General features: G+C 45.5%; 3 protein-coding genes across 11 annotated transcripts; 2 read left to right on the top strand and 1 right to left on the bottom strand.

The window, feature by feature from the left end:
• Positions 1-1,707: 1,707 nt before the first annotated feature.
• On the top strand, positions 1,708-9,216 carry LOC142060788 (carbohydrate sulfotransferase 4-like). Of its 3 annotated transcripts, none has more exons than XM_075101029.1 (2): positions 1,708-1,769; positions 7,346-9,201. In XM_075101029.1, exon 2 carries the CDS (start codon positions 7,359-7,361, stop codon positions 8,496-8,498), a length of 1,140 nt encoding a protein of 379 aa, XP_074957130.1. In that variant the 5' UTR covers positions 1,708-1,769; positions 7,346-7,358; the 3' UTR covers positions 8,499-9,201. The 3 variants fall into 3 exon arrangements, with proteins under 3 accessions (XP_074957130.1, XP_074957128.1, XP_074957129.1); XM_075101027.1 differs by having other exon boundaries at positions 1,729-1,960; positions 7,346-9,216; XM_075101028.1 differs by having other exon boundaries at positions 1,740-2,455; positions 7,346-9,216.
• Positions 9,217-14,487: 5,271 nt separating this feature from the next.
• On the bottom strand, positions 14,488-17,067 carry TERF2IP (TERF2 interacting protein). 2 transcript variants are annotated; one of them, XM_075101031.1, is made up of 3 exons: positions 16,569-17,067; positions 16,333-16,409; positions 14,488-15,695 (listed from the first exon to the last, which is right to left on the bottom strand). In XM_075101031.1, exons 1-3 carry the CDS (start codon positions 17,065-17,067, stop codon positions 15,255-15,257), a joined length of 1,017 nt encoding a protein of 338 aa, XP_074957132.1. In that variant the 3' UTR covers positions 14,488-15,254. The 2 variants fall into 2 exon arrangements, with proteins under 2 accessions (XP_074957132.1, XP_074957131.1); XM_075101030.1 differs by having other exon boundaries at positions 16,333-17,067.
• KARS1 (lysyl-tRNA synthetase 1) lies at positions 17,056-26,049 on the top strand. Of its 6 annotated transcripts, none has more exons than XR_012661927.1 (15): positions 17,056-17,186; positions 17,893-18,043; positions 18,246-18,411; positions 18,819-18,912; positions 19,014-19,200; positions 19,374-19,499; positions 21,517-21,636; positions 21,875-22,037; positions 22,121-22,294; positions 23,001-23,086; positions 23,771-23,856; positions 24,197-24,323; positions 25,163-25,282; positions 25,453-25,596; positions 25,920-26,049. XR_012661927.1 is itself a non-coding variant. In XM_075101016.1 (14 exons), exons 1-14 carry the CDS (start codon positions 17,125-17,127, stop codon positions 26,004-26,006), a joined length of 1,773 nt encoding a protein of 590 aa, XP_074957117.1. In that variant the 5' UTR covers positions 17,056-17,124; the 3' UTR covers positions 26,007-26,049. The 6 variants fall into 6 exon arrangements, 4 of the variants coding, with proteins under 4 accessions (XP_074957117.1, XP_074957119.1, XP_074957116.1 ...); XR_012661926.1 differs by lacking the exon at positions 17,056-17,186 and adding an exon at positions 17,288-17,392; XM_075101016.1 differs by lacking the exon at positions 25,163-25,282.
• The last annotated feature ends 15 nt before the right edge of the window (positions 26,050-26,064 follow it).

The following is a 26,064-nucleotide window of genomic DNA, read 5'->3' as shown; positions in this document are numbered from 1 at the left end:
GCTTCTTCAGGGTATAAGAAATGGCAAGTCTGGCTGTGTGGGCAGTTCACAGGGCTCACTAGTCTCCAAGACCCCAGAAAACAGCTTTAATCATGGAAAGAGGGTAGATAGCAGAAATGCAATCAGCCATTGTGTGAGGTGGAAGCAAGGTGTACAAGGCCAGGTGATACAGGCTGACCTGCATCAAGCAAAGGCTGACTGCCATATGCTTCTGCTTTTGTTCATAAAGCTTATGAGTCAGACATACAGGGAGAATGATGCCCATTTTTCAGGAGCCAGAGGATTCCTCCTTCACTTTCCACAATGTGCCGGTCTCAGGAAATGCAGCGTGCCAGAACAATGTGCCCTCCCAAGCCTCATCTCCAAGGAATAGTACATTCTCCTCCTCTGTGCAACTGCTCATGCCACAGAGGCTACCTTCTGCAGAGCCCAGCCAAGTAATAAGCACTTGGGATCTGTGCAACTGAAAAAATTCACTTGGCCCTGTGACTAGAGTACTGTGCAGGAGTGTTCAGTGCTGTCATGAAGCCTGAATATCAGTGCCAAAGGACTTGCATGTCTTGGGCAACCTACATGCAGGTAGAACAGGAGTTTTGGTACGTCTGTCTCCATGCAGCTATTGGTCAGGGAGGAATAAGGCTTTAGGAAGAGCCACTCAAGTGGTGTGACCTTTACAAAACAGCTTTGTAACACTTAATGACATACAGGTAAATCCTCCATACAAATGGTGTCAGTGCAGGGCATAGGAACACATAGCTGAAATCCAGGTTGCACAGAACATTGCATGGTTCTCTCTGCAGGGCCCAACCTGGACCACTGCCAGCTCCTCATCCTGTTTCCCAGCCCAGGATTACCAGGGCTTGACCATCTGTGTTTGCAATGTAGCAAGTGAAAGGGAACATGATCTGCCCTATTCAGGTTGTCCCTCCTGCTGGAAGGACCAGCCTTGCCCAGATTTTTTGCTTCTGCTGTCTTCTATACTCCACTTGCTCTCAGAGCAGCATACTGAGATCCTTGAGGACAGGGGACACCATCAAGAGAAGGTCTACACCTCTCCAGTGTGACAGAAACAATGAGACCTGGAATAGGAATGACCCAAAGCAATTGTCTCTGCATGGTCGCAGAATACCATGCATTTCTCTTGAGTCCAGTGCTGCCCTGCTTCACTACCTTACCTGGCACAGCCCCATTGCAGCTCCAGTACCCTTGTGAATCATTAACAGGCCAACTCCAGCTGCTCCTTTCACAGGTTCTCCTTTCACACAATTTTCTTTCCCAGTCCCCAAATGTTTAACTCAAGCAAGGCACAGACAGAAGAGTCAAAAAGACTTCATGTGAATGTGCATCTGCTGACAACATGGCAAGCAGCAGAGCAGTGGTAGGCAAATATGCGCTATCTCTGCACTCCTGGTGGGCAAGCTGGTCCTCCCTGCAACAAGAGTTCCTGTTTGCCCTTTGGTCTGACACTCCACAGACATCCCTGTCCCTCCTTTTATGGAAAGCAGTCTCTTTTGGGGCTTGCAATGGGACTTATCATAAAAACACCTCTCAGTCTTCTTCATGAATTTCCTGGCCCTTCTCCTTTACTAGTAGCGTTTGGTCATTTGTGCTCCTGCAAGAAACTGCCATTCCCATGCTTTGCTGCTTAACGCAGGGTGGAGTTTTCTAGTTTAAGGCTAGTCAAAGTAGGCGGGCATTGTAGAGCAGTCATTCTTAGAGCTGCGACATACACAAAGAAAGGGGACAGGAGGGAGCGGGCAGAAGTATAGGCATGAGCAGTAGTGAGTACCTGTGTATATGAGAACCTGGTGTGAAGGTGGAATGCCAGTAGATGAATGCACATCTGTGCAGTCTTGTGGATGTTTGGCTGCCTGGAGGAGTGTGTACCACAGCTGTGTATGTGTGTGAGGGCAACTTTGCCTGAGACAGATCTGGTGGTGCTTCAAGAAGACTTGTTAAGGTGAGATTTTCAACCATTTATTGGTATCTGGTGCGGATGCTTTGGTGCCCAGAACCGCATTCACTGCTCGTGATCAGCAGCCTGAACTGGGAGGTAATTTCTGTGAAAAGCTGTAAACATACGGACGCCAGTAAATTGCTACGTGATTCGTCCTCCAGACAGAAGCTGTTGGTGTGGTTTAGAGGGTAGTTCCTGCTTCTCCAGACTGCCTTCTCAGTGCCCCTTCTCGGCATTTCCCACTACAGTCACACCATCTCTTCTCTCAATGGGCAGATGCTACTTCTAATTCTGCAGAAGCTGATCAGGCCAAATTGAAGAAGGATTTGATAAAACTATGAGCAACCATCAGTGCCATCAAAAAGCAGTGTCTGGGTCTTCCCTGGCTCTGGATCCTCTTCGCTACACTACTGCCACGACAGCAGTAAGGGATCTGTGCAGGTCTGGAGAGCTCCCCCAGACTTGCAGAGCACTCAGCCACAGTCTGCACAGCATGAGGTATTTTGGGCTGCACTGTCACCCCCACCTCACACATGCACAGGTTCAACAACCCCCTATTCTGGGGACATGCCGCCCATGTTCAGAGTGTGTTTGGTGGGTATGTCTCCCTGGGGCTGCTTGCTGCTTTCTGTAATGCTCTTTCTTTGCCAGGATAAATCTTTCTCTAAGGCCCCTGTGTGTTTCTGGAAAAGCTTAAAACTCCATTCATTTGTTGGGGTTTTTTTTGAGACTCTAGCTGCTCAGGCAGGCAGATCCCAGTTCTGTGCGTTCTCCTGTGTGTGCTGTGGGAGGCTTTAACATGGTGACACTGGACTGTCGTACTTCTCAGTAGTTTCTGTTCTTCACTCTTAGTACCTTGAGATTCTTCCCGTTCTTTCTGCTCTCAGCCAAATCCTGGCTCATCTCTCTGCCAGCGGACAGTAACTGTGTGCCTTTTTTTGTTCTGTAGCAGAAATTGCCTCAATCATTGTGGGCTGATCTTTACTCTGCAGCTTTGCAGGGGCTTCATATTTCACTTTTGCAATATGAAGTTAACTGACTCACTTGTGGCTCTCAGTGTTTGCTGTAGGGGAAACATTAGTTTAGAAACATCCCAGCTGCCATGATTGAGAGATAGAGTGGTGAAAAATAAGGTTATGTAATTAGTATTTCTTTCATATTAGGAAATGTCTGCTAGAACCTCTACCGCTCTTTACTGCTCCTCTATTCTACTTCACCAGGCACACACAACTCATTTCAGTCCTTCTCCCCTCCCTGTGGGATAGACTGGTCAGGGCAGCAATCATCACTGCTTCTTGTATAAGTGTGAAGAAGCTGTTGAGGCTGTGGCCCCACATGAGGCCATTTCTCAGGCAAACACGAAGACCAGTCACAGGGCTGGTCTGCATAGTCTCTGAAATATCTAAAATATCCAGCTGTTCCGCCCTGGCTTGATTCTAGATTTAAAAGCACACCCTTGCTTCCCCCCCCAAAACTGAATCCATTCTTGTAGAGTATTCACACACAGGTTCCAGAGAAATAATGATTTCTGCAGTTTTAAATCTGCCTGGTTGTATTAATGCCAGTGTTCACGTCTGCTCAACAGAGGTTTTCTCAATTAAGAGCTTCTGGCTATAATCCAAGAACTCTGTCGGGAGTTAGACTAATGATATTAATGGTGCCAAATGGTAGCGATACCATCAAAGTTCATTTGGAAGCCAGGACTTTTGGTAAACACTGCTGTATTCATTTGCAAGGAGGAAGCTGATATATGACTTCTTTTTACAACAGTCTTTGTTTGCAGTGCTTCCTAGGATTGGTCCGCATGTTGACTTGAATCAGCTTCTTGTCAGACCTGAACACTACAGTCCATTTGTATAACCAAAAAAATCAGTGGGCTTCTTGTCCAGGAGACCAGAAGCATGTGGTCCCTCACTAAACACCCAGCCCCATCCTTGCCTGACATTACTGAAATAAAACTCATATTGTGGTAGCACTTATTGGCAACAACCAGGCTTACCCAATGGGCTGGCTATTGTCCTGGCTCTGGGAAATTGTAATTGCTGCCTTATACACCCTAAGCTCGAAATGAATGCACAGCAGATAGATTAACAAACCAATTCATGCATATATGGTGGATGGAATTATGAGTACAGTTCCTAGTTGTTCAACAGCAATGACTGTACCTGGAAATCTAAATGTTAGTGCTCCAGCAACTGAAATCATGAGAAGAGGCACCTCCATGCAAATTAGTCTGAAAGCTTTGCTGCAGAGGGAAATTGAGGCAAGGCATAAGGAGCAGGTTAGGGAAATTTTGACTGGGAACATTCACACATTACCATGGACCAAGAAGGTACCATGGTAAGCACATGGGGAAGCAACATCTGCATTATGGCCAGCTGGGGCATGCTTTATACCTCTACTGGTTTAGTAGGGAGGCAGCTGCTCTGCGTTGGTATGGCTGCCTGAATTCAGTGCAATCGTGGGCTGCACAAAAGCAGTGTACAAATCTGTAAGGACCTGGGCTGCTCTGTCCAGGAGGGCTTCCAGCTTGCCCTGCAGCCCTAAAGACCCTGCTCTCTATCCTGTCTGGCTGTGGAAGCACCTGGAAGGCCTGACCATGACTGAGAACCAGTAAGGTTTTTTAATTTTATTTCACCTTGGGAAATTTAAAGCATTTGCACTGGCCAGAAAGGTCTGTTGCCACTGCAGCACAACTAAACTGCCAGCCTGGCACGTGATGACAGGGCAGCACACCACACTGTGTGGACTTCTGTGCTACCGAAGGAGCCTGTCCCCAGGAGTGGCCACTGCTGCATGCACCCACCTGTATTCAAGGCACAATCAGGTGTGGATGGGGGAGGGGACGAGAGTGCACAAGAGAGGAACAGTTGTCAGAGCACGCTTTAATGTACATTTTAAAATTACATTAATCCTTTCTGCCTCAGATCCCATCCCTGACCGTGTACTTCCCGCAGATTCCTGTGCCTGCATTTACTCAGGCAATGAATTGTCCCCAGGCAGCACAATGGACATCTTCCAATAATGAAGTTATCCTCAACAGGCAGAATAGATGTTTAATGTGAGAAATAAAGAGCCAGCTTTGGGCAGACCTTTGAGTTGGACTAACATATTGTGTTGTACCTCTTGTCATAAAAGACCTACAGGGTGAGTGGGATTGGAGAGAAGGGTAGCAGGAAACAATATTTAAAAAGGAGTTAGGCTAGGAAAGGAGTTAGTTGTAGGTGAACTGGCCTACACAAAGATGGATGACATAAACCCTCATGGACCTTTCTAGCAAAATCGCCTATCTGACTGTGGAGGAGATATTGCTGTTCTTGGGTTTATTAGAGTGCCAAATGACTTCCTTTGTGTGCTGGTTTTGGCTGGGATAGAGTTAATTTTCTTCATATTAGCTAGTATGGGGCTATGTTTTGGATTTTTGCTGAAAATAGTGTTGATAATACAGGGAAGTTTTTGTTAGTGCTGAGCAGTGCTTACACAGAGTTAGGGTCTTTTCTGGTTCTCAGAGTGCCCCACCACCAACTAGGGACTCAATGTTCTGGATGAGGGCATCGAGTGCGCCCTCAGTAAGTTTGCAGGTGGCACCAAGTTGGGCGGGAGTGTTGCAGAGGGACCTGAACAGGCTGGATCGATGGGCCGAGGTCAATTGTACGAGGTTTAACAAGGCCAAGTACCGGCTCCTGCCCTTGGGTCACACCAACCCCAGGCAGCGCTCCAGGCCTGGGGCAGAGGGGCTGGGAAGTGCCCGGGGGAGAAGGCCCTGGGGGTGCTGGCTGACAGCCGGCTAGGCATGAGCCAGCAGTGCCCAGGTGGCCAAGGAGGCCACCAGCCCCCGGGCTTGTGTCAGCACTGGTGTGGCCAGCAGGAGCAGGGCAGGGATGGGGCCCCTGTGCTCGGCCCTGGGGAGGCCCCACCTCGAATGCTGGGCTCAGGTTTGGGCCCCTTGGGACAAGAAGGCCCTTGAGGGGCTGGAGCGTGTCCAGAGAAGGGCAGTGGAGCTGGGGCAGGGTCTGGAGCACAAGTGTGCTGGGGAGCGGCTGGGGGAGCTGGGGGGGTTTAGCCTGGAGAAGAGGAGGCTGAGGGGAAACTTTATTGCTCTCTGCAACTGCCTGAAAGAAGGTTGTTGCAAGGTGTGTGTTGGTCTATTCTCCCAAGTTACTAGTGATAGGACAAGAGGAAATGGCCTCCAGCTGTGTCAGGGGAGGCTTAGATTGGATATTAGGAAAAATTTCTTTACTGAAAGAGTGGTCAGTCATTGGAACAGGCTGCCCAGAGAGGTGGGGGAGTCACCATCCCTGGGGGTGTTCAAAAAATAAAATACGTAGATGTGGCACTTCAGGGCATGGTTTAGGAGGCCTGGGGGTGTTGGTTGGCGGTTGGACTTGATGCTCCTAGAGGTCTTTTCCAACCTTAATAATTCTATAAATCTATGAGTTGGGAGGGGACACGGCTGAGACAGCTGACCCCAACTGACCAAAGGGATGTCCCACACCGTATGACATTGTGCTCAGCATATGAAGCTGGGGGAAGAAGAAGGAAGGCGGTGACATCTGGAGTTCATGTCATTTGTCTTCTCAAATCACTGTTATGCATGATAGAGCCCTGCTTTCCTGGAGATAGCTGAACACCTGCCTGCCAATGGGAAGTAGTGAATGGATTCCTTGTGTTGCTTTGCTTGCATGCATGGCTTCTGCTTTACCTATTAAACTGTCTTTAACTCAACCCATGAGTTTTCTCACTTTTCGGATTCTCTCCCCAGCCCACTGGGGAGGGAGTGAGCAACCAGCTGCATGGTGCCTAGTTGCTAGCTGGGGTTAAACCACAACCCTTTGGTATGTGAGGTTTTGCCTGTGATGACAATAAATGTTTCCTGAAATTCCAAAAAGAATATAAGCAGAAGAAATGGAAACCTACAATGTATTTTTACAGCATCCTGGCATAAACGTAATTGTAAATGGTGGTCAGAGCAGGGGTGTAAAAGTAACAATGTGCAACTGTTGCATTATCTACAAAAACTGTTTGTTCCATCTTTCCTCCATAAAAATTGTCAGGATCATGTCTGCAGGGATTGTGTGTACCGACTTATTTTAGTACACCGAACTAACTCTTAAACTTTGATAAAAGTGCAGACAAGCTTTTCAGGGATCTTCTAAGATTGCATTAGAATGGCTTACTGACAAACAGTGTTTATCTTACAGAAAATACTTCAGCCCTGCAGTATTTATGTCCTTTCCAAAGTCACCTTGTGCTGTGGTTGTCACACTATCACTGGTAGTGTGGCAGCTTTCCAAAACCATGAGGCTGCAGAGGGATTGGCAGGAGACTGATGCACCATATCCTGCCTTCTTCATGATCTGTGATACTGAACTTCCTCTGTCCCTGCAGGTCCCTTGCAACCATGAAGAAGTCTAGAACGGTACAGGTGCTCCTGGTTCTGGCAATTCTGTCCTTCCTTCTGATCCACTTCCACTTCCTACCCTGTAGCAGCAATGCCCCCTTGGAAGAAAAACCTTCTCCAGTCCACATCCTCATTCTGTCCTCCTGGCGATCAGGATCCTCCTTCACTGGACAAATCTTCAGCCAGCACCCCAGCGTCTTCTACCTGATGGAGCCTGCATGGCATGTGTGGGTTACAATGTACCAGAACAGTGCCAAAGTCTTGCACATGGCAGTGCGGGACCTAGTCAGATCAGTCTTTCTGTGTGACATGTCTGTGTTTGATGCTTACATGTCTAGCCAGAAGAAAAAGTCTGATTTATTTAAGTGGGAAACAAGCCGAGCCTTGTGCTCCCCCCCTGCCTGTGACTCATTCAGTCGCAGTGACATAATCACAGCAGGCAATTGCAGAACGATCTGTGGCAAGTACCCGTTCAGCAAGGTGGAGGAAGCTTGTAAAACCTACAGCCACGTTGTCGTCAAGGAGGTTCGGTTCTTTGACCTGAAAGTTCTCTACCCCCTTCTCACTGATCCGTCCTTGAACCTCAGAATCATTCACTTGGTACGTGATCCTCGGGCTGTGTTCACATCCCGAGAGAAAACAATGGCAAACCTGAAACGTGACAGTAACATTGTTGTGGGGTCCCAGAGGACAGAGGGAGAAATGGGGCCCTACAACACAATGCAAGTAATCTGCAAAAGCCATGTTGAGATTTACAAGGCAGGCAGGCAGGCCATTCCCAGCTTCCTGAAAGACCGCTACCTTCTGGTTCGCTATGAAGACATTGTCAGAAACCCGCTAGCAAGGGCTGCTCAGATGTACAGGTTTGCAGAACTCCATTTCACACCAGAACTTCAGAATTGGGTGCACAACATCACCCATGGGAAGGGGCAAGGAGCACAGGCCTTTGATATTGGGTCCAGAGATGCGCGGAGAGTATCCGAAGCCTGGAGGAACACCCTTCCCTTCCAGAAGATAGAAAAAGTCCAAAATGTGTGCAAGGATGCAATGGACTTGCTGGGCTACCGGCTTGTTCAGTCTGAAGAAGAGCAAAAAAATAGGTCCCTGGATCTTTTGTTTCCCCAGGACTCCTCTGAGTAACAAATTCTGAAGGCAGAAAAGTGGTTCTCTGTACCTACTCTCTGAAGGCTGCAGAGTGGAGCTGAAGAGTGGAGAACTGCAAAAGAGGACAGAGGTGCACACACGTGTGTGTGAAAGTGCGTGCATGGACGTGCTATGCAAGGACAAGTAACACAGGAACCCCGACTGCACTCATGAGAGCTTTCTCAGCAGCACAGGGTCGCTCTCTAAGGCCCCTGGAGGCTCAGCCACAATGCAGGCTGAAGTAATGCAAGCCTGTTTTCCAAATTAAGTCCATGGTTTATGCGAAAGAGGAAGTACGTGTAGGTTGGAGCAAACAATGCCAAAAGGGTGGGACCGATGGCAGAGCGCAAACCCCTCACAGACGGCAGCTACATACTATTGAAACCACATGGAGCAATTGCACTGCAAAGGAAGAGGGGATATAAATGGAATCTGAATAAAGAGAGCATTATTTGTCATGCTGCCACCCAGCATATGTAATGCCAGAAGTGACACAGGATGACCAGACATTGGTTTCTAGAAGGATCCTTTTTTCAGAATGGTTGCGTTTTCAAGACTGGTTTCTGTTTTGCTCCATTCCTGTGACTGGGCATCCAGCCTTGGTGGCAATGTTGGGTAGATATGTGTGTCCACTTAGTATAAAATGGGAAAAGGGAATAAACCTATAGTTGAAAATAAAAACTCCAGGGTTTGCGTATTGCGATCCATTTCTGGGACTATGTGAATCCATTTATTTTTGAGCTGAAATAATTCTGTCTTCTAGCTTTCAAACCAAGAATAGTTGTTCCCCTGGGAGTTCTCACAGTCCATATATGTGACTGAGAAGGATTCATGCTAAGGTTGAGACTGAAAGGACAAGGTAAAGACACGGGTTCTATTGCTATAAATACTGGAACTGGGAAGATAGGTTTATGGCAGTGGACAGAAGAAGCCAAGAGGAGAACAGGAAGTTATCCTATTGAATTATTTGGTGAGAGTATTTCCTGTCTTAGAGCACAACAAAATTATATTTAATAGACTCTGCCATTCTTCACCATCTCCATTGGCGACACCGTTCTCCTGCCTCCAATGGGAATATGGAGCTCAAACCTGAACAACAGAATTACTTTTACCTGTTTTTAACAGTGTTCTATAAGACAAGGAGAAAAGCTTGTTACCAGACTTGGGGAGTGAAATGCCTACACAAACCTCCCCCCAAACATCCTCTTTTGTGTGTAAATTGCAGAGTCCCTTTAACATGCATCTATTTAACAGTGCATTCAGATATTGCTCCAGAGCTGCAATATTTCCACTACCCTGCAGACAGCAAGGCAGCTGGCCTAAGGCAGGATCACAAGCATCAACAAGGGATGAGGCTTGATTCTGAGGCTGTGCATCCTTGAGAGAAGGTCATTAAGGCAAGGCTGGGCATTAGAGGTCATCTGAGGAGCCTGCAGGCAGGATCAGGGCATTCAGGGCCATGGGAAGCTGTGTTCCTCTTCCCTCTCCACCAACAACCCGCCCCCCCCCATCCCCGGTTCATTGCTCCTCCTCCCCCCGATGCTCTTCTTCCCTGTCTGCCCTAGCTGCAGCTCCTTGCCCCAAGGCCCTGTTCACTTTGTCGGTCAGCTGCCCTTCTCATGCCAGGGTAGCTCTGGTGAGGGGTGCTCATATTAAACTTGCCAGAAGGGCATTTGGTGCCTGCTGTAGAAGAGTGACAATGTCTACCTGGAGGACTAGACCTCATTTGCATGTTATTAAAAAGTTGCAATATTTTCTTAAAAAGAGAAATATATACTGCTGAATTTTAAAATTAGGGGATATAGTGACTGTGTTCATGTCTGAAGTTGTACAGGCAAGAAACAATGTCCAGCCTCTACCTATTGTGTGCGTTTGAAGGATGACAGAGAAGGATTCACCCTAACTGAATACCAATCTCTAATAGTAGGAAGAAGGCTCTTCTGACAAATTCACAGCAGCTGGGTGGAATGAACCAATGAGCCATCCCCAGTAAACAATCAGCTCTGTGACAACCAGGAGTAGCAGCCTAGAAAAGTGGGAAAGCTTCCCAGCCTAGAAGCAGCTCTAATCACCTTCACTGAGGTAGGCATCAGCATTCCAGATCCTGTGTGGCCTTCTGAGGGGGCACGAGACACTTCAGAGTCCCCACAGAGACCACCCTGCAGCGCTTAGGATGAAAGTTGCAGCATGAATTGCACAATGGTGAGTGGGGGAGGTTAGCTGCTCAGCAAGGCAGCTCTAGATGCAGAACTGGTCAGCAGTGGGAAAGATGATATAGGCATGAGCCTTTCTTTCAATTTCTGTTATAGTCAGTATTACTGTTAATTATTTAGCTTTCATAGGCTGGTGTTTTGTTGCAGCATTTCTCTTATCCATGAAATTCTGTTTCTTCAAATGCCCCGTGTACACTCATGCCTTGTAAGGGGTGGGTGAGTGGGCAGGGACAGCGGGCACCTTGTTATTCAGCTAGCAGGGTTTTCCTGGTTTCCGGGTGCAGCACTAGACGAATGTCAGTGTTTCTGAAGAAGCCCTTTGAAGTTGAAGCCATACATCTCTTACCACTAAACAGAGCCTAGCACACTGAATTATTCGGATGCACTACTAAGTCTGTATACCATACAAGCTGAGTTTCTCCTATATTGCTGGTGATTCCTTCAGCACAAGGTCTGTCCCTATCCAAATTTCACTTTGTCATGCTTTTCTTTTGGATAGCGCAGTCCTGATCACCAAGACTAAAACCATTTTAAAGCAGCTGTGGATGATTACAGGATGTTTGCTCAGGGACGTAGTTTCTTTCCGGACACCACTAAGACAGGGATCCTCTAAGCATGAATCCTATTGTTTAAAACAAAGCTCTTATTCTTAGTTGTTGGAAAGACTTTTCAGGTGCTGTTTCTGTATCTTTACAGAGTCTTATTTTCCATTTCATCATCTGTAAGCCTGGAATAATACTAACTCAATGCAGAAGAGGCAGATCTCAATCTTGTATTGTGTAAATGAAGGTTTGAAGCTAGATTCATAAAGGAGACATCAGAAGTTGTAGCCAACATTTAGGCTTTAGTGACATTTACAGATCACCTGCTGCCATAGCACTATGGATATCTATATTCCTAGATCTAAACCTAATCCCTGCAAAGGGTGGGATGTATATTGTGGAAATCAGTCTTACTACTGGGGATACTGTTGCTGAATGCCAAAATCCATGGCGAGCAGACAGCGCTGGCATCGTGGTAGTAAGTCCACTGAAAGCAAGGTATTGTTCTTTGCACAGGGTTTATCCAAACTTAGAGCAGGCAGGCTGGCATAGAGAAGTAGGACTCATACTGCACCAGAAAGTGCACTGACACTGTATTTCTTTTAAAGTCCCTTTAAAATGGACCTTAACATATTCAGCTAAAAGCATGGAGTCTCAGAAGCCTGTTCTTACCAAACTCATAGTAAAGGGCTTCCTACTTTATGTGCCAAGAAGCCTGTTTCTGAGCAAACATAGACTCTTTTCAGTACCTTGCTAATTATACCCCTACATTAATGAATGTCGGCTTGAGTGGCTTAAGTTTTATTATGAATACCTTTTTTCAGTGGACTCAATCAATTCCATGTATCAAATGTTCAGCTGGAAAAAACACTTCATAGTGTTTCCAGTCACCCAGTAAACAAATGACATAAAAATAACATATAACGCATTCTTCTTAATGTACTGGTTTGAAATTACTTTAACTTCTGCTTCCTAAGCTTAATCAGAGAAAAAGCAGGATTGTTGATTTCAGTATATCTTTACTACACTTCTTTAGCTATGTTTCCTCGATACAACAATTGGTAAGATTTTATTTTTATTGGAAGCACCAAAGCCACGCAGTGTGGTCACATGAAAATTTAAAGTTGTCTTAATGCAAGCAAAGATGACTTAGAATACTTTTTGGAGGAGGGAAAAAAAAAACACCAAACTTTCAAGGCGGTGAGCATGATGTTTAAAACTATGGCTACATCCTTTAGCACATGCATAAAACAGAGATCATGGATGTCTGTTTAGAAACAAATGTCAAGTTTACATTGTAAAAGTTCAGAAGAGTAAACTCTGCTTTTATGAAGTGTAAGATGGAGAAATCAACAATAAAAGGGACATTTAAAAACTGCGTCTTTGGGATTCCTGTCTGTTGCTCTTCAACCTCATGCATGCAATCAGTTCTTCACTGGTACCTTTACTTACAAAAGGCCAGAATTTATCGATTTTTGATGAATGCTGATTAACTCTGAAAGGAATCAAATGGGAATACCCAAATTCCAGATAATAGTTTGCAGAGCCAGTATTTCTGCCGCTGGAATTGTCTGTAACTCAAAGTGCTGGCATGTGCATTGCCACTCTGCTCACCATTCCAGGTTTACGAATATAGCTGATCCATACAACACAAAGAAGAAACCTGTATACTTCTCTGAGGTACAAAGAGTGTTCCTGACGCTCCCTGATAGTACAGGGACCTAATACGAACATGGAAAGCTGAACTGTCTCTAGCATATTGGAAGGAATCTAACTGTGTCTTTGGTAAGACAAAGCAGAGAAAACAGGATTTTTGTTGTGGGGGAAGGCAGAGCCAGAATACCTTGAAGCAGAGCCATTATACAGTGACATCTCCAGGTCCTGTTAATGGGAGAGTGGACTGAAGAAACCTAGACCTGAACCCATGTGCCTGCGTAAGCAATAGTATCTGTGGATAAGCAGTGCCTTTCAGGAGTTCAGGACAGATGAGAGAGAGCAACCTTGAGTAAGCTGTGCTCTGTGTCTTAGTTCCTACAGCGAGTGCACCAAGTGAGTATGTAGACAATGTGTTTGTACAGTTCTGCAAAGGTAAAAGCACTGTCTGCACAGTCAGAAGTTTGCATTAGGTGACTAATTGCCCTGAAAAAGACAAATTCTTAAAGTGTCACTTAGAATTATAAAAAGGTATATGAGCCTTACACCTGATCTTTTTATGTTGCGGCCACTTTATGTGTCCTTCCTCTCACTTTGAATTCTAGAGCAGCTTTGGTTAAACAAGACGACCATTGAATTGTGAGGTTATGGTACTGCTGAGATGTGTACACCACCCAAACTAGAATGGGAGGCTTTGCCTGCAGGAGGTGATAAGTCTTCTGTTCATGAACCTGGTCATCAGCAGTCCTTGGATTTCAAATCCAGCTGGTAAAATTTCTGATTTTAAAAAAAATCAGGACTATGCTATTTGCTATGTTGTCTTGTATTCTCTCATTAAGTGCTTGTCTGGTCTTCCACACAAGTCTCAAGTAACCAGTCTGAGCCACATGAACGTACCAAATCATTCTCACTTTTTCAGCAGGAAAAACTTGTCCTGGGAAACACTGTAGTCTAAGACAGAGTTGTGGCATTTGGATACATCACTTAACTCCCCAGAAAATCAGTTGGTGTTCACGACAGCATTCTTCTGAAGTAGCAGTCACATTATATCATGTTATTGTTGGCTTTTAATGTAACTTGGATTTGGCTTAAAATCCGCAATTTCCCAATTCACCTTAATTTTTTGAGTGCCACAGTGCAATAAGCAAAAGACCCAAAATATAATTCTAAAGGGGGGGGGAATCGATCTTTGCCTTAATAAGCCCATTTTATTTCACCAAAAGAATGAATTCCAGGTTTATAGGACAGACTTCAATATTAAAAGTGACCAGAGCACGATTTCAGGCTGAGTGTACTGAGTTTTTCAGATTGCGATGGTGTACTAGCACTGGTGTTCTCTCTCTCAAATATGACTTAGGTGATAGATACCTAAGAAACCTTGAGCACTCTTTAACTTGTAACTCCTACTTGAACGATCGCATGCGGCCCTGAAAGCTGGTCTACTTTTTCCAACTCGACTATACAGTCTACTACAAGTTTTAACTTTGCCTGGATTAAAGAAGCTGGGACTCTTTGATCTGTAGAGAGGCAAGCTGGGGCAGAGCTATTTTTTGAAATCATGAAGCAAGATGGTAAAGCTGATGTTACTAAACAAAACCTGCATTTATTAGCACTGGAGAACATGTGCTGGAAGTAGTAATAAAATCTGAGATGACTGTCTACCAGCCTGAGGTTTTAACTGACAGATCTCTGTAACATGAGATTGAATATTATGTCACAGTGACCTTTTTTGGCTGTTCCCAGTGCATATAGCCACTCTGAAACATCTCAGCATTCATTTATGAGACCCAGTACCTCATCTTCTGGCATGAATGTTCTTGATCCCTCTTTTTGAACAGTTACATTTTCATTGTTATCCTTTCCAAATGTCTGCAGCTAATCAACAACTGGCAGAGCAGGTTATTAAATGATCATCCACAACAGTCTGAAGTAAGAGACACATGACAGAGCAGGCTGCTATTGTGCATTAATAATGTGTTACAGGTTAGAGTACTTAATGCAATTCTGTCAGATTTTGGTGCCAACCAATTCAAAATCCTTTGCATGCAGCAATGTACAGGTAGGGCTGTCAGCTGGTTTATGTAGTAGATACACACTTTAAAGCAAATTTTCAGTGAAAACTTGGTACCGTATAGAACCTTTCTCTTCACCATTTTCTACTTGTAAATGTTTTGTATACTCAGTATTAAATAAAAATCAAATACAAAGGCCTTTTATAAAAAAAAATTTAAAGCATTTCTGAAACTTAAAAATATTGCATCAAGTTTTCCGTCACATTTGCATCTCTAAAATGACTTAAGTTTCTGACACAGTCCTAGATCAGTCATTCCCCTCTGTTTTGCTACCTAACTTTTCCTAAATGCTACCCGCTTTGCTACATTTTCAGCTCCAAATTTTGCTATTAATTTATTTCTGACATGTTCATCATCTTTTTGCAATTCCAAATCATCCTCTCTGCTCCATACAGGGTACCCATCCAAGCGCTGGCCTGTCTGCAGAAAGTAGAAGGTAGTCTCCACTTCACCAGTGTTTTTCAGAAAGGCCTGTGTAACAGTGAATAGGTCCATGTCAAACTTCTCCATGAAGCGCTGCATAGTTTTTACTACTTCGCCCACCACACTGGAAGAGCAAGTGCTTTTTGGTCTTTCTTCCCTTTGTAATTGAGTGTCAGGGAGAACACAGTCCTCTGGTCCAGTTTTCAAACCAGATGCTGTTTTTCCTGGGGACTTTCCCTCTCCATCTTGCATAGAAAGTTCTTCTGAAATGTCTGAAGTGTCACTTCCTGACTAAAAGTAAGAGAAGTGAAGTCATCAATTAGACATGGTATTTTCTGGCAAGCTTCTTTTATCACTGCTACCCAACCACCTTCCACTGTGACTCTACAGTATATTTAAAAACTTATATATATTATTATGTAATTATATCTAATAATAAAATTCAGTGACTGAAGTGAAGCTGTATGTGTTAATGAGGATATACAAGATCACAGAAAAGCATGAAATATAAGGGAGGATTTGAACAAACTAAGTATAAAAGGCAAATGTTAATGCAACTGCAGGAACATTTTACGCCTGAGGTGAAAGTTTGATTTCCATTTGCCGATACGCCTTTTAACGGGACAACGCTGTCACATTTGTTTCCTCAAGTTAACTTGGGCAGAATATCAAACTAAGAAAATATGCCGCAGCGAGGCACCATTCGTCATAAGCCACGCAGTTCACAGCTCACACGAAGCTCCCGCTTAGGCACAGCAAAAGGGATGTCATGGTTTAAGGTCATTTAACAAGTTACTTATGAGTTACTGATGTGTCACTCTGTGACAACCGGGAAGGGCCACTCCGAGCCGCTCGCTCCGCGACACCACGGTGTGCGGAAGCGGCTGCAGCAGCAATGCTACTCCCTGGGCTGGCCTGGGGCGCTTACCTCCGTGCTTTCAAACTCCCGATTAGCTGCCTCGAAGAGACTCGTGCCTTGTCCGGCCTCCTCCGTCTCTCGGGGCTCTGCGGAAACACGTGGGCGTCGACGGCCGGGCCGCAGCGGCGTCCAGGTCCGCGGCCGCCCCCGCCCCCCCGCGACCATCAGCCTCCTCTCGCCCCGGCCGCCCCCCCCCAGCCGCTCTGCCCCCCGCCGCCAAGCCCCGACGGCTGCACCCAGCTCACCCGCGAGCAGCGGCCGCAGGTGCCGCAGGTAGCGGTCGCGCATGGCCTGCCAACTGTGCCGTGTTAGGCCAGCCCGCTCCAGCTCCTTCCAGAGCGCCCGGCCGCTGACCGGCGCCTCGCCCCGCCCGCGCACCGCCCGCAGCAGCGCTGCATCCTCCGCCTCCGTGAAGGGGAGGCGACCGCGCGGCGAGGCGGCGGGCGGCGCGGGCGGCGCGGCGGGCAGCCGAAAGGCCTCCAGCGGCAGCCGCTGGTTGCGCTCCACGCACTCCGTCACGTACTCCGTGGAAACAGCCCCGCCGGGCGCCGCCTCGCCCGGCTGCGCCAGGAGCACGGCTCCCGGCTCCTGCACGCGGCACAGCCGCCCACCGCCCGCCAGCACCAGGGGCGCCAGACGCAACTTGGCCAGCCCGGGCCGCACGTAGAACCGCATCGGGCTCCCGTCGTCCCACAAGAACAGCGACCGCGAGCGCGCTACCGCCTCGCCCCCTCGTTCCGCCATCTCCACGCCGGGCGCGCAGGCGCGGGAGCGCCGGAAGAGCCGGCTGAAGCTGGGAAGATGGCGGCTGCGGCGGAGCGCGCGTGCGACGCGGCGGAGACTGAGTCGCGCCTCAGCAAAAAGTGAGGGTGGGCGGGCAGGTGGAGACGGGCCGTGCCGGGCTGGGGAGGCGAATCGAATCGAATGTCCCGCTGACCCGGTCCGTGTCTCTGCCAGGGGATCCGTCGGAGCGCGCCATGCTGAGCCCCGCCGCTGCGCGGCTCCGCGGCTGGGCCTGGAGGGCAGCGCCCGCGCTCCGATGGCGCCAGGCACTTCATGACCAAGGCAGGTCCGTCCTTTGCGGTCTGGCTGGGCCCGCCTCTTTTCTCATGAAGTCCCGGCCGGCGGGGTCGGGAGCCGCGGGAAGAGCTGCGGCGCCTGTGGACCGTGCGGGGCCGGTCCGGGCCGCCAAGGCGCCTTCGGGAACCCTAAGTAGCGCCTGACTTTATGTGGTGGAGGGTTTGCCGTATTTCACTTACGTGCGGCTGTTCTGTATAAAATGGCTTGCGGAAGTTCCTTGGGCACATAAGCAGGCATACTCAAGGTCTGTTTATGCAATGTTTAATTCAGTTTTAACTTTCTCTGAGTATTTGTATCTCATAGGAGGTGAACTAAAAGAGTTCAAAGAAGAAAATGCTTAAACATGCTTAAGGATTATTGTGACTTTTGGGCGGAGTAAGAGAAGTTACAGGGTTATTTGTACGGAAAGCTCTTGGCAGAATCCTGCAAAGTGTTTCCCTGTAGAAGTATCAGGGTACCTGCTGCATCTGGTTTCCTTCTCTTCTGCAGTGAGCTGAAGAGGCGTTTAAAGGCTGAGAGAAAAATAGCTGAAAAAGAGGCAAAGCAGAAAGAGCAAAGTGAAAAGCATTCAAGTAAGCCTGCCTCGGTTTCTGATGCTGAGAATAACATTGGTGCTGATGAGGAAAACTTGGATCCAAATGTGAGTATCTGGCCTTATGCTTATTACTGTTCTGAGAATAAATGTTATTGGTTTACATTTTATTCTGTTAGTCAAGGGGAACTAAATGGTTAAAAGGGGAGAGACCTACATGTTTCTACATACGGGCAGCTGTGTTCTAATTTACAAGCTGTAAAATATTTTCAGTTTCTAACAAATTGGTTTTGTTTGTTTCTGCTGACAGCAATACTACAAGATCCGTAGCCATGCAATCCAGCAGCTGAAGGGCACCAGTGAAGATCCCTATCCCCACAAGTTCCATGTAGACTTGTCTCTCTCAGATTTTATAGAGAAGTACAGTCACCTGCAGCCAGGAGATCACCTGAGAGACATTACAGTGAGAGTGGCAGGTAAAGGCTTATCTGGGATACAGAAAGATGGTCTATTGCTTTGCTAAGCCAAGTCTTAACTGCTTTTAGTGATGGTGGGGTGGTCTCTTTTCAAATTATGCCAATCCCCTGTTACTTGGTCAGGAAGTCTGTAGCAGTGTTAGACTATTCAGGGCGAGTTCTTTCCAACTGAGCGGACCCAGGCAACGTCTCTTACAAGGTCACATTGTGATATGGGCTCCAGGACCTTAAGTTCCTGTGGTCTTTTGTGCACTGGTATTAATTTTGAGACTCAACTGCTTCTCTTTCATGGTTAGTGATCAGTTCAGAGCTGATCCTCTGTCCAAGTGATAATACTGTGGCTTTTGCCCCTGTATCCTTTTTGCTAGGGACTCTTTTCCTGATGTCCTGCATACTTTGATATTTAGGTCGAATCCATGCAAAGCGTGCCTCTGGAGGGAAGCTGATATTCTATGATCTTCGTGGCGAAGGAGTCAAGTTGCAGGTGATGGCAAATTCCAGGTGAGTAGGGGTATTCCCAGTAGCATTCTAAACTGAACCGCAGGACAGTTTGGAATGTTCAATGTTAAACAAAACTGCTTACATTGGCTTTGTAATTACAGGCTTTACAAATCTGAGGAAGAGTATTCCCGCATTAACAGCAAGCTGCGCCGTGGGGACATTATTGGTGTAGAGGGGAATCCTGGGAAAACAATGAAAGGGGAACTGAGTATTATTCCTTATGAAATAACTCTATTGTCTCCATGCCTGCACATGTTGCCTCATCTTCACTTTGGCCTCAAAGATAAGGTACTTGTCATACCTTTCACTCTTGGAGGTAATTTGCCAGATAGGTCTGAATGGTATCCTTTTATATCTGCTGATGGTATCAGTCAACAATGGAACATTAGTTTTGTTTTGGTACTTTTTCCTTTGGCAGTTCATTTTGTTTAGCTTGTTCTGAAGATATTTGTTGTTTTCAGGAAACTAGGTATCGTCAGAGATACTTGGATTTGATTCTTAATGATTATGTGAGACAGAAATTTATAACACGTGCAAAGATCATTACGTATATTCGGAGCTTTCTAGATGAGTTGGGCTTCCTTGAGGTAAGGCTTCAGTGTTTATTTCTCTCTGCATACTGAATGTGTTTAGAGCTTCTCAGCTTTAAGGCTCATATGCATCATATTTACAGAAGTTAGAATAATTACCTCAGCACGGTGTGCTTTATCGGTTTAATATAAAAGCAGTTTAAATGTGGTATATCCCACAGAATCAGTTAGAAAATTGTTTGGCGGCTTCCACCAGCTCTCTGTGTAGGGGACCAAGTTTTGAGTTGTAAATCAATCTGCTACTCCTTTTTTCCATTGTTTGCAGTTACTTTCTCTTTTCAGTGTCAAGAGACATTGAACTGAAGTCTGTTTCTTACGTAGTTGATAGTGTATATTGCTTTAAGCATAAGAGGTCACCTTTTAAACATCTAAGAAAATGCAGCTTCTGTGAAAGAAAATTTGTGATGATTTGAATAAAATCAATTTACTGAAGCCTGCAGCAGAATGATATAAATCTTTTTTTCCCTCCTTGAAATTGTGTATCTCTTCAGAAATTAATTCAGCTGGACTCTAGGATTCCCAATACATGCAGAAAATCCGTAACAGCTTTTTATCTAAAGTGAATGCTTCCATGTATTCATATATCCCCAGCCATTATCCCGACCGAATATTTTTGAATATTCCAAATGTTAATAATTCCCCCCCAAAAAAGGCAGCACAATATTTTCAAAAATGTTTGGGTTTTGCAAAATTTGCAGTGTCCAAGGCATTTAATTTCTTTCAGGGTTACTGCTTTACAGCTTTGCTACAGGGACTGTCCTAAAGAATTTACAGCATAAGTAATGACTTGGGGAAGATACTGAGGAAGGCTGTTAACTTCTCATAAGTTTTATGAAACAGTGTGCTCTCTTACCAAGTGCATTTTATTGTAGAATCACAGAACAGTTTGGGTTGGAAGGGACCTCTAAAGATCACCTAGTTCCAAATCCCCTGCCACGGGCAAGGACACTTTCCACTAGACCGGCTTGCTCAAAACCCCGTCCAACCTGGCCTTGAACACTTCCAGGGATGGGGCATCCACAACTTCTCGGGGCAACCTGTTCCAGTGCCTCACCACCCTCAGCATAAAACATTTCTTCCTATGTCCCATCTAAATCTACCCTCTTTCCGTTTAAAGCCGTCGCCCCGTGTCCTGTCACTACAGTAAGTCTCTCTGCACCTTCCTTATAAGTCCCTTTCGTATATCGAAAGGCCGCAACGAGGTCTCCCCGGAGCCTTCCCTTCTCCAGGCTGAACGACCCCAGCTCTCTCAGCGTTCTGTCATAGGAGAGGTGTTCGCGGCACCTGACCATTTCCGTGGCCCACCTCTGGACCTGCTCTAACAGGTCCACCTCTTTCTTGTACTGGGCACCCCGGAGCTGGATGCAGTGCTCCAGGTGGGGCCTAATGAGAGTGGAGTAGAGGGGCGGAATCCCCTCCCTCCGCCTGCAGGCCACACTACTTCTCATGCAGCCCAGGATACGATTGGCTTTCTGGGCTGCGAGTGCATGTTGCCAGCTCCTGTCCAGTTTTTCATGCACCAGTATTCCCAAGTCTTTCTCCACAGGGCTGCTCTCAATCCATTCCTCCTCCAGGCTGTACTGTTACTGGGAATTTCCCTGACCCAGGTGCAGGAGCTTGCATTTGGCCTTGTTGAACCTCATTTTCTGCAATGTAGAGAGATGATTTTGTGACAATGCCACAGCCCAGTTCCTGGCTTTGATAACGTGAACACAGCAGGTTCACATTTATAGTAAATATGAATGATTCTTGATAGCAACAAATAGTTTAAGTAATTTTTCTTTACTGACTGCATGGGAGAAGTGCCCTTTAGTTCAGAATTGTTTTCATATACTGGGATATCAAATAACCAATGAAATACAGCTTTGATGAAAACTCTCTATCTGTGGTTTGTTTGAGCTGCAGAGTTCTGCTTTGGAAACAGATCAGATGAAAGTACGGCATTGAGGTAGGAATCTGGACATGTTTATGCCGATGTTAAATTAATTTTGTTGTTGTTGTTACTATTCTGCAGATTGAAACTCCTATGATGAACATAATTCCAGGTGGGGCTGTGGCAAAACCTTTTATCACGTACCACAATGAACTGGATATGAATTTATATATGAGAATTGCTCCGGAGCTTTACCATAAGGTAAAATACAAGCCCCTCATGGCTAAGTCTGTCTTCCCCAGACTGTTGTCATCTTATTCTAAAAAGTAAACATAGCTCAAAGAAGGATTATTCTTGAAGAAAGGTGGACTCATTGGATTGCAAGAAACAATGTATCTTGAATGAGATTTATAAGGTGGTGTTGCAGTTGTGTGTATTTGAGCTCTCTTTAGTTCTTTTGAAAAGGTTGATGTGTTTACTAGAATTTCCTTTTGTTTAGATGCTGGTGGTTGGAGGCATGGACAGAGTATATGAAATTGGGCGTCAGTTCCGGAATGAAGGAATTGATTTGACTCACAACCCTGAGTTCACAACTTGTGAATTCTACATGGCTTATGCAGACTACCATGACTTGATGGAAATTACAGAGAAGTTGCTTTCAGGTGATGTATGCAATATTAATTAAACAGAAGAATTGCATATTATGTGGCATACTCTTCTTCTAAACTTCAGTTTCCTTTTGTAGGGATGGTGAAACACATTACTGGAAGTTACAAGATCACTTACCATCCAGACGGTCAAGATGGACAGGCCTATGAGATAGATTTTACCCCTCCCTTCCGGCGAATTAGCATGGTGTATGATCTGGAGAAGGTCCTAGGAGTGAAATTTCCATCAGCTGAGTATTTTGAAACGGAAGGTTAGATGCTGAGTGTAAATGTCCTATAATTCTGCCTTAAAAGAAAGAGGGCAAAAGGTCTCAGGTTCTCAGCCTGCAGTCTTGTCAGCTGTGTTTTTGAGGTGGTATTAACACATGGGATTTCTTTTCTCTGGTTTTGTCTGTTACCTAAGAATCCAGAAAGAAGCCTTCGTGTCTTGCAGTCTTTGGTAGCATCTGACTCTGTTGCCTCTTCCTTTGCTGAGTATATGCGATGCTGTATAGTTAAGATGCATGATCTAGGGAGTTCTTTATCTGTTGAAGAGACCCAGCTTTTTATTTCTGATTCCTTCTGTCTTATGTAGAGTTGAGTCTCCATGCATGTGATCATAAGTTTGGAGTATTATTATTTTGGGCTTTTTAAAAAAATGTGTGTGTATGTAATTTTATGCCTGGAATCCAGAGCCATAAGGAAATGAGTTTGTATACTTTTTAGTGAAATCCCCCCCCCCAAGGAATAATGTCCAGCAGTCGTGTGGGGTTGTGTTTGTTGTCAAGTTTCTGAAATCTACATTTAGTGTAAACTGATTAAAGACGAACACTGTTCTCGTAGATTGACATTTAAGCTCATGTTTTCTGTCGCATACCACTAAGATCTTATAAATTGCTCTAAGACATGTTGAATGATGCAGGAAGAAAAAATTGTGGTTGCTGGGGTGGCTTTTCTAATTTTTGTGTACAATTTCAGAAACTCGCAGATTCTTTGATGACCTTTGTGTAGAGAGAAATGTTGAGTGTCCACCTCCCAGGACAACAGCCAGGCTTCTTGACAGAGTAAGTAAAGGTGGTGTTTTTATAATCCTAATGTCTTTGAGGATCTATGTGTATCAACAGAAGTCTCTCCAGAGCAAAAGTTTAGCTGTGTCTGGGAAAACATGCTGAAGCATACTTAAGCTGTTTCTGTATCACAGTGAGAAAACTTGCTTTGTCAAAATTTTTTTTGGTGTTGTGTACACCAAAATGTAGTGTACTGATGTCTGCTTAATGTGAGTGCTAGAGGGCTTTAGTTTGATAGCTGGTCTCTTGTGCTTAAAGCAGATCTGCTTGATCTTATGTCAGTTTTGTCTGAGGTCTGTGTATTGGTATGTACCTTACCAAACTGGTAGGCTTACCATACAGTTCTTCTATCAACTGTATTGTTTTCCTTTGTACCCAAAATACTGCCCAATAGCTGTTTATCTGCTGCTTTTCTTATTGGCCTTTGTTGTAATGTCCAAATTGAATTATGTTGTTGTTTTTTATACATTTTTTGCTCTGTCGTTTTTCTGAGCCAATTAGGACAGACACTGTTTCTGTTAATGAAGACATTACCATAATCAGGAATTACTAGTTGGGAAACTTCTCAGTTTTATGGTACCTTCTTCAATAGTGAAGAGAGGGAAATAGAATGTTCGGGGAGGGTGGTGCTAGGACAGTGATATTGTACTCTACATAATTGTTTCACTTTTGTTTCCCCAGTTAGTTGGTGAATTCCTGGAAGTCACTTGTATCAACCCTACATTTATCTGTGATCACCCACAGATCATGAGTCCTCTAGCGAAATGGTAAGAGTACAAGACACAGAGTGTAACTCTCTTAAACCCTCTACTCCTACTTTATTAAAAATAATAACTTAAAAAGGGAAAAAAATAATTCACATGTGTGAAAATGGATATTTTGATGTTTTACACTGGTTTGTGAATTCAGACACCAGCCAAGGTAGACATTGGTTCCTGAGCCGTCAAACCCATCATCCAGGGAAGAATTGTGCAGATTCTTAGTAGTTTGAAGCTCTGACAGTGGTTACTGCTAAGTGTGGGCAGACCTCCTGAAGGAATGTGTGTGCTCTTTCCTTCTGTAAAGACGTTTATTTTAAAGTGTGGTTGTTCTGTTTTCTTCATATAGGCATCGCTCTCATCAGGGACTAACGGAACGCTTCGAACTCTTTGTAATGAAGAAGGAAGTGTGCAATGCATACACAGAACTTAATGATCCTTTCCGTCAGCGGCAGCTTTTTGAGGATCAGGCCAAGGTATGGTGTCTTGCTGATAGCGAATCAATGATGTAGGCAGAGTATTTCCTATGTCTATACCAAATCTGTCATTAGTCCCTACTGCTGAAGAGGGTTGTTACTACTTTGAGCAAGTGTTTTTCACTCAAGTGAAAGCCTGGCATTAAAACTTAATCCCTTTTAAAGGAACCTTGCTCTCTAAGGTAAACAAGCCCAAACACTGCTCTTGATTAGTTTTTTAGTAGTGCAAATTTCTTTTGGGATATCTTTCTTTATATTCTACCTGAAGTACTAACCTGAAAAAAAAGCTAATGTGCGAAACACTTCCTCTGTCTTGCTCAGCTTGAAAATAATTTTTCCCCAATTAAGCATTTATGTAGTCATACAACATTATACTCCTAGGTTCTTAAATAATTTTTTATGTCTGGTAAGTGTTTGAATGGTCTGTAAGAAATAGCCTAATTTCCTGAACTGAGTTACTACTATTTTAAATTGTCTCACAGAATAGAGCTGCAGACTGGAAATTTATAGTACCAGGTTTCTCTAGGTAAGCCTCAGAAAGGAGTGACTGAAACAGATTTTGTTATTAATTTGGTATACACATCCATAAATGCGTGTGTGCCATGCATCACTGAGGTCAGATGATGGTGGTCTGCAGAAACAGAGTTCCTGTTCTTCCTACTCTTTCTAATGGCTTGAGAAGATTAAACAATTGTCAAAACCAGGAAAGCAGACTTCTCTTAACTAACTTACTTGGCAGTAGATTTTGACATATTCAATCAGAATGAATGGTATTACAGATTTCTTTCACCTTTGGTCTGTTGTATGTATGTTTGCTGTGGTTGTCTCATGATTTATAGCCACTCGTTGCTGGAAGTCGGTTTTACTGAAGTGAAGGGCCTGGAAAGGAAAGTTACACATCAGAAGAGCCTAGAGCTATTTGGGAAGCACCTGTACAACTGACCTCCACAGTTCTCCAGGTGCTGAGATTCCTTCATCTGTTACTCACTGATGCAGTTGTATAGGGCTTTGGTTTCATCAGTTACCTGGCTGCTACAAAGACCAACTGCTCCTTTTTGGAAGGGTATAGCAGAAGTGGTACTATCTAGCTCTGTACAACCCACCTTAAACTATTAATCTTCTCATTTAGGCAAAAGCTGCAGGTGATGATGAAGCCATGTTTATTGATGAAAACTTTTGCACCGCCCTGGAATATGGCCTTCCTCCAACAGCTGGCTGGGGCATGGGAATTGATCGCTTTACCATGTTTCTTACAGATTCCAATAACATCAAGGTAAATGTTAGAAATGGCAGTGCCTACCGCTAGCTTTGAACACGAATAAGGTTCTGCAAAGCAGGCCATCTCTCTAACGAAACAAGTAATAGTGTAGCCATTTGAGATTCTTCAAGAGGAAGACTTCCCCCTCAGAGCAGCTCTCCTTTGTTGCCCGCTTAGCAGGCTGCGGAGCGCGCAGCCGTGGTGCGGGCCGCGCTCGGGCAGCGCGGCGGGGGGCGCCGCAGGCCGCGCCCGGAGCCGCTCTCGCGAGACTCGCCCCCGGGGTCTCCTCCGCCGGCCGGGGCCGCTGAGGCGCCCGCTCACCGTGTCACTTTTCGCAGGAGGTGCTTCTCTTCCCTGCCATGAAACCGGAGGACAACAAGAAGGAGTCGCAGCCCGAGCAGCCTGCCGAAGGCACCTCTGTGTAAAGTCCGCGGCGGCGCGGACCGTGAATAAACGCAGCTTTCTGCCGCCCGTCTCCGTGTC

This window comes from Phalacrocorax aristotelis, chromosome 8 (genome assembly GCF_949628215.1).
Source record: "Phalacrocorax aristotelis chromosome 8, bGulAri2.1, whole genome shotgun sequence".
NCBI classification, from domain to species: Eukaryota; Metazoa; Chordata; class Aves; order Suliformes; family Phalacrocoracidae; genus Phalacrocorax; species Phalacrocorax aristotelis.
Note: the sequence above shows the minus strand (reverse complement) of the source record. Positions and strands in the feature narration are given on the sequence as shown.

Bases quoted from the DNA above. Each gene is read 5' to 3' on its own strand.
- KARS1 (XM_075101015.1), top strand. From the start codon at position 17,301: ATGCTGAGCCCCGCCGCTGCGCGGCTCCGCGGCTGGGCCTGGAGGGCA. The intron at 21,637-21,874 runs GTAAAATACAAG...CCTTTTGTTTAG, and splicing joins CTCCGGAGCTTTACCATAAG to ATGCTGGTGGTTGGAGGCAT. The intron at 23,087-23,770 runs GTAAGTAAAGGT...TTGTTTCCCCAG, and splicing joins CAGCCAGGCTTCTTGACAGA to TTAGTTGGTGAATTCCTGGA.
- TERF2IP (XM_075101030.1), bottom strand. From the start codon at position 17,067: ATGGCGGAACGAGGGGGCGAGGCGGTAGCGCGCTCGCGGTCGCTGTTC. The intron at 15,696-16,332 runs GTAAGCGCCCCA...TCTTACTTTTAG, and splicing joins GGGAGTTTGAAAGCACGGAG to TCAGGAAGTGACACTTCAGA.
- LOC142060788 (XM_075101028.1), top strand. From the start codon at position 2,295: ATGAGCAACCATCAGTGCCATCAAAAAGCAGTGTCTGGGTCTTCCCTG. The intron at 2,456-7,345 runs GTATTTTGGGCT...CTGTCCCTGCAG, and splicing joins CACAGTCTGCACAGCATGAG to GTCCCTTGCAACCATGAAGA.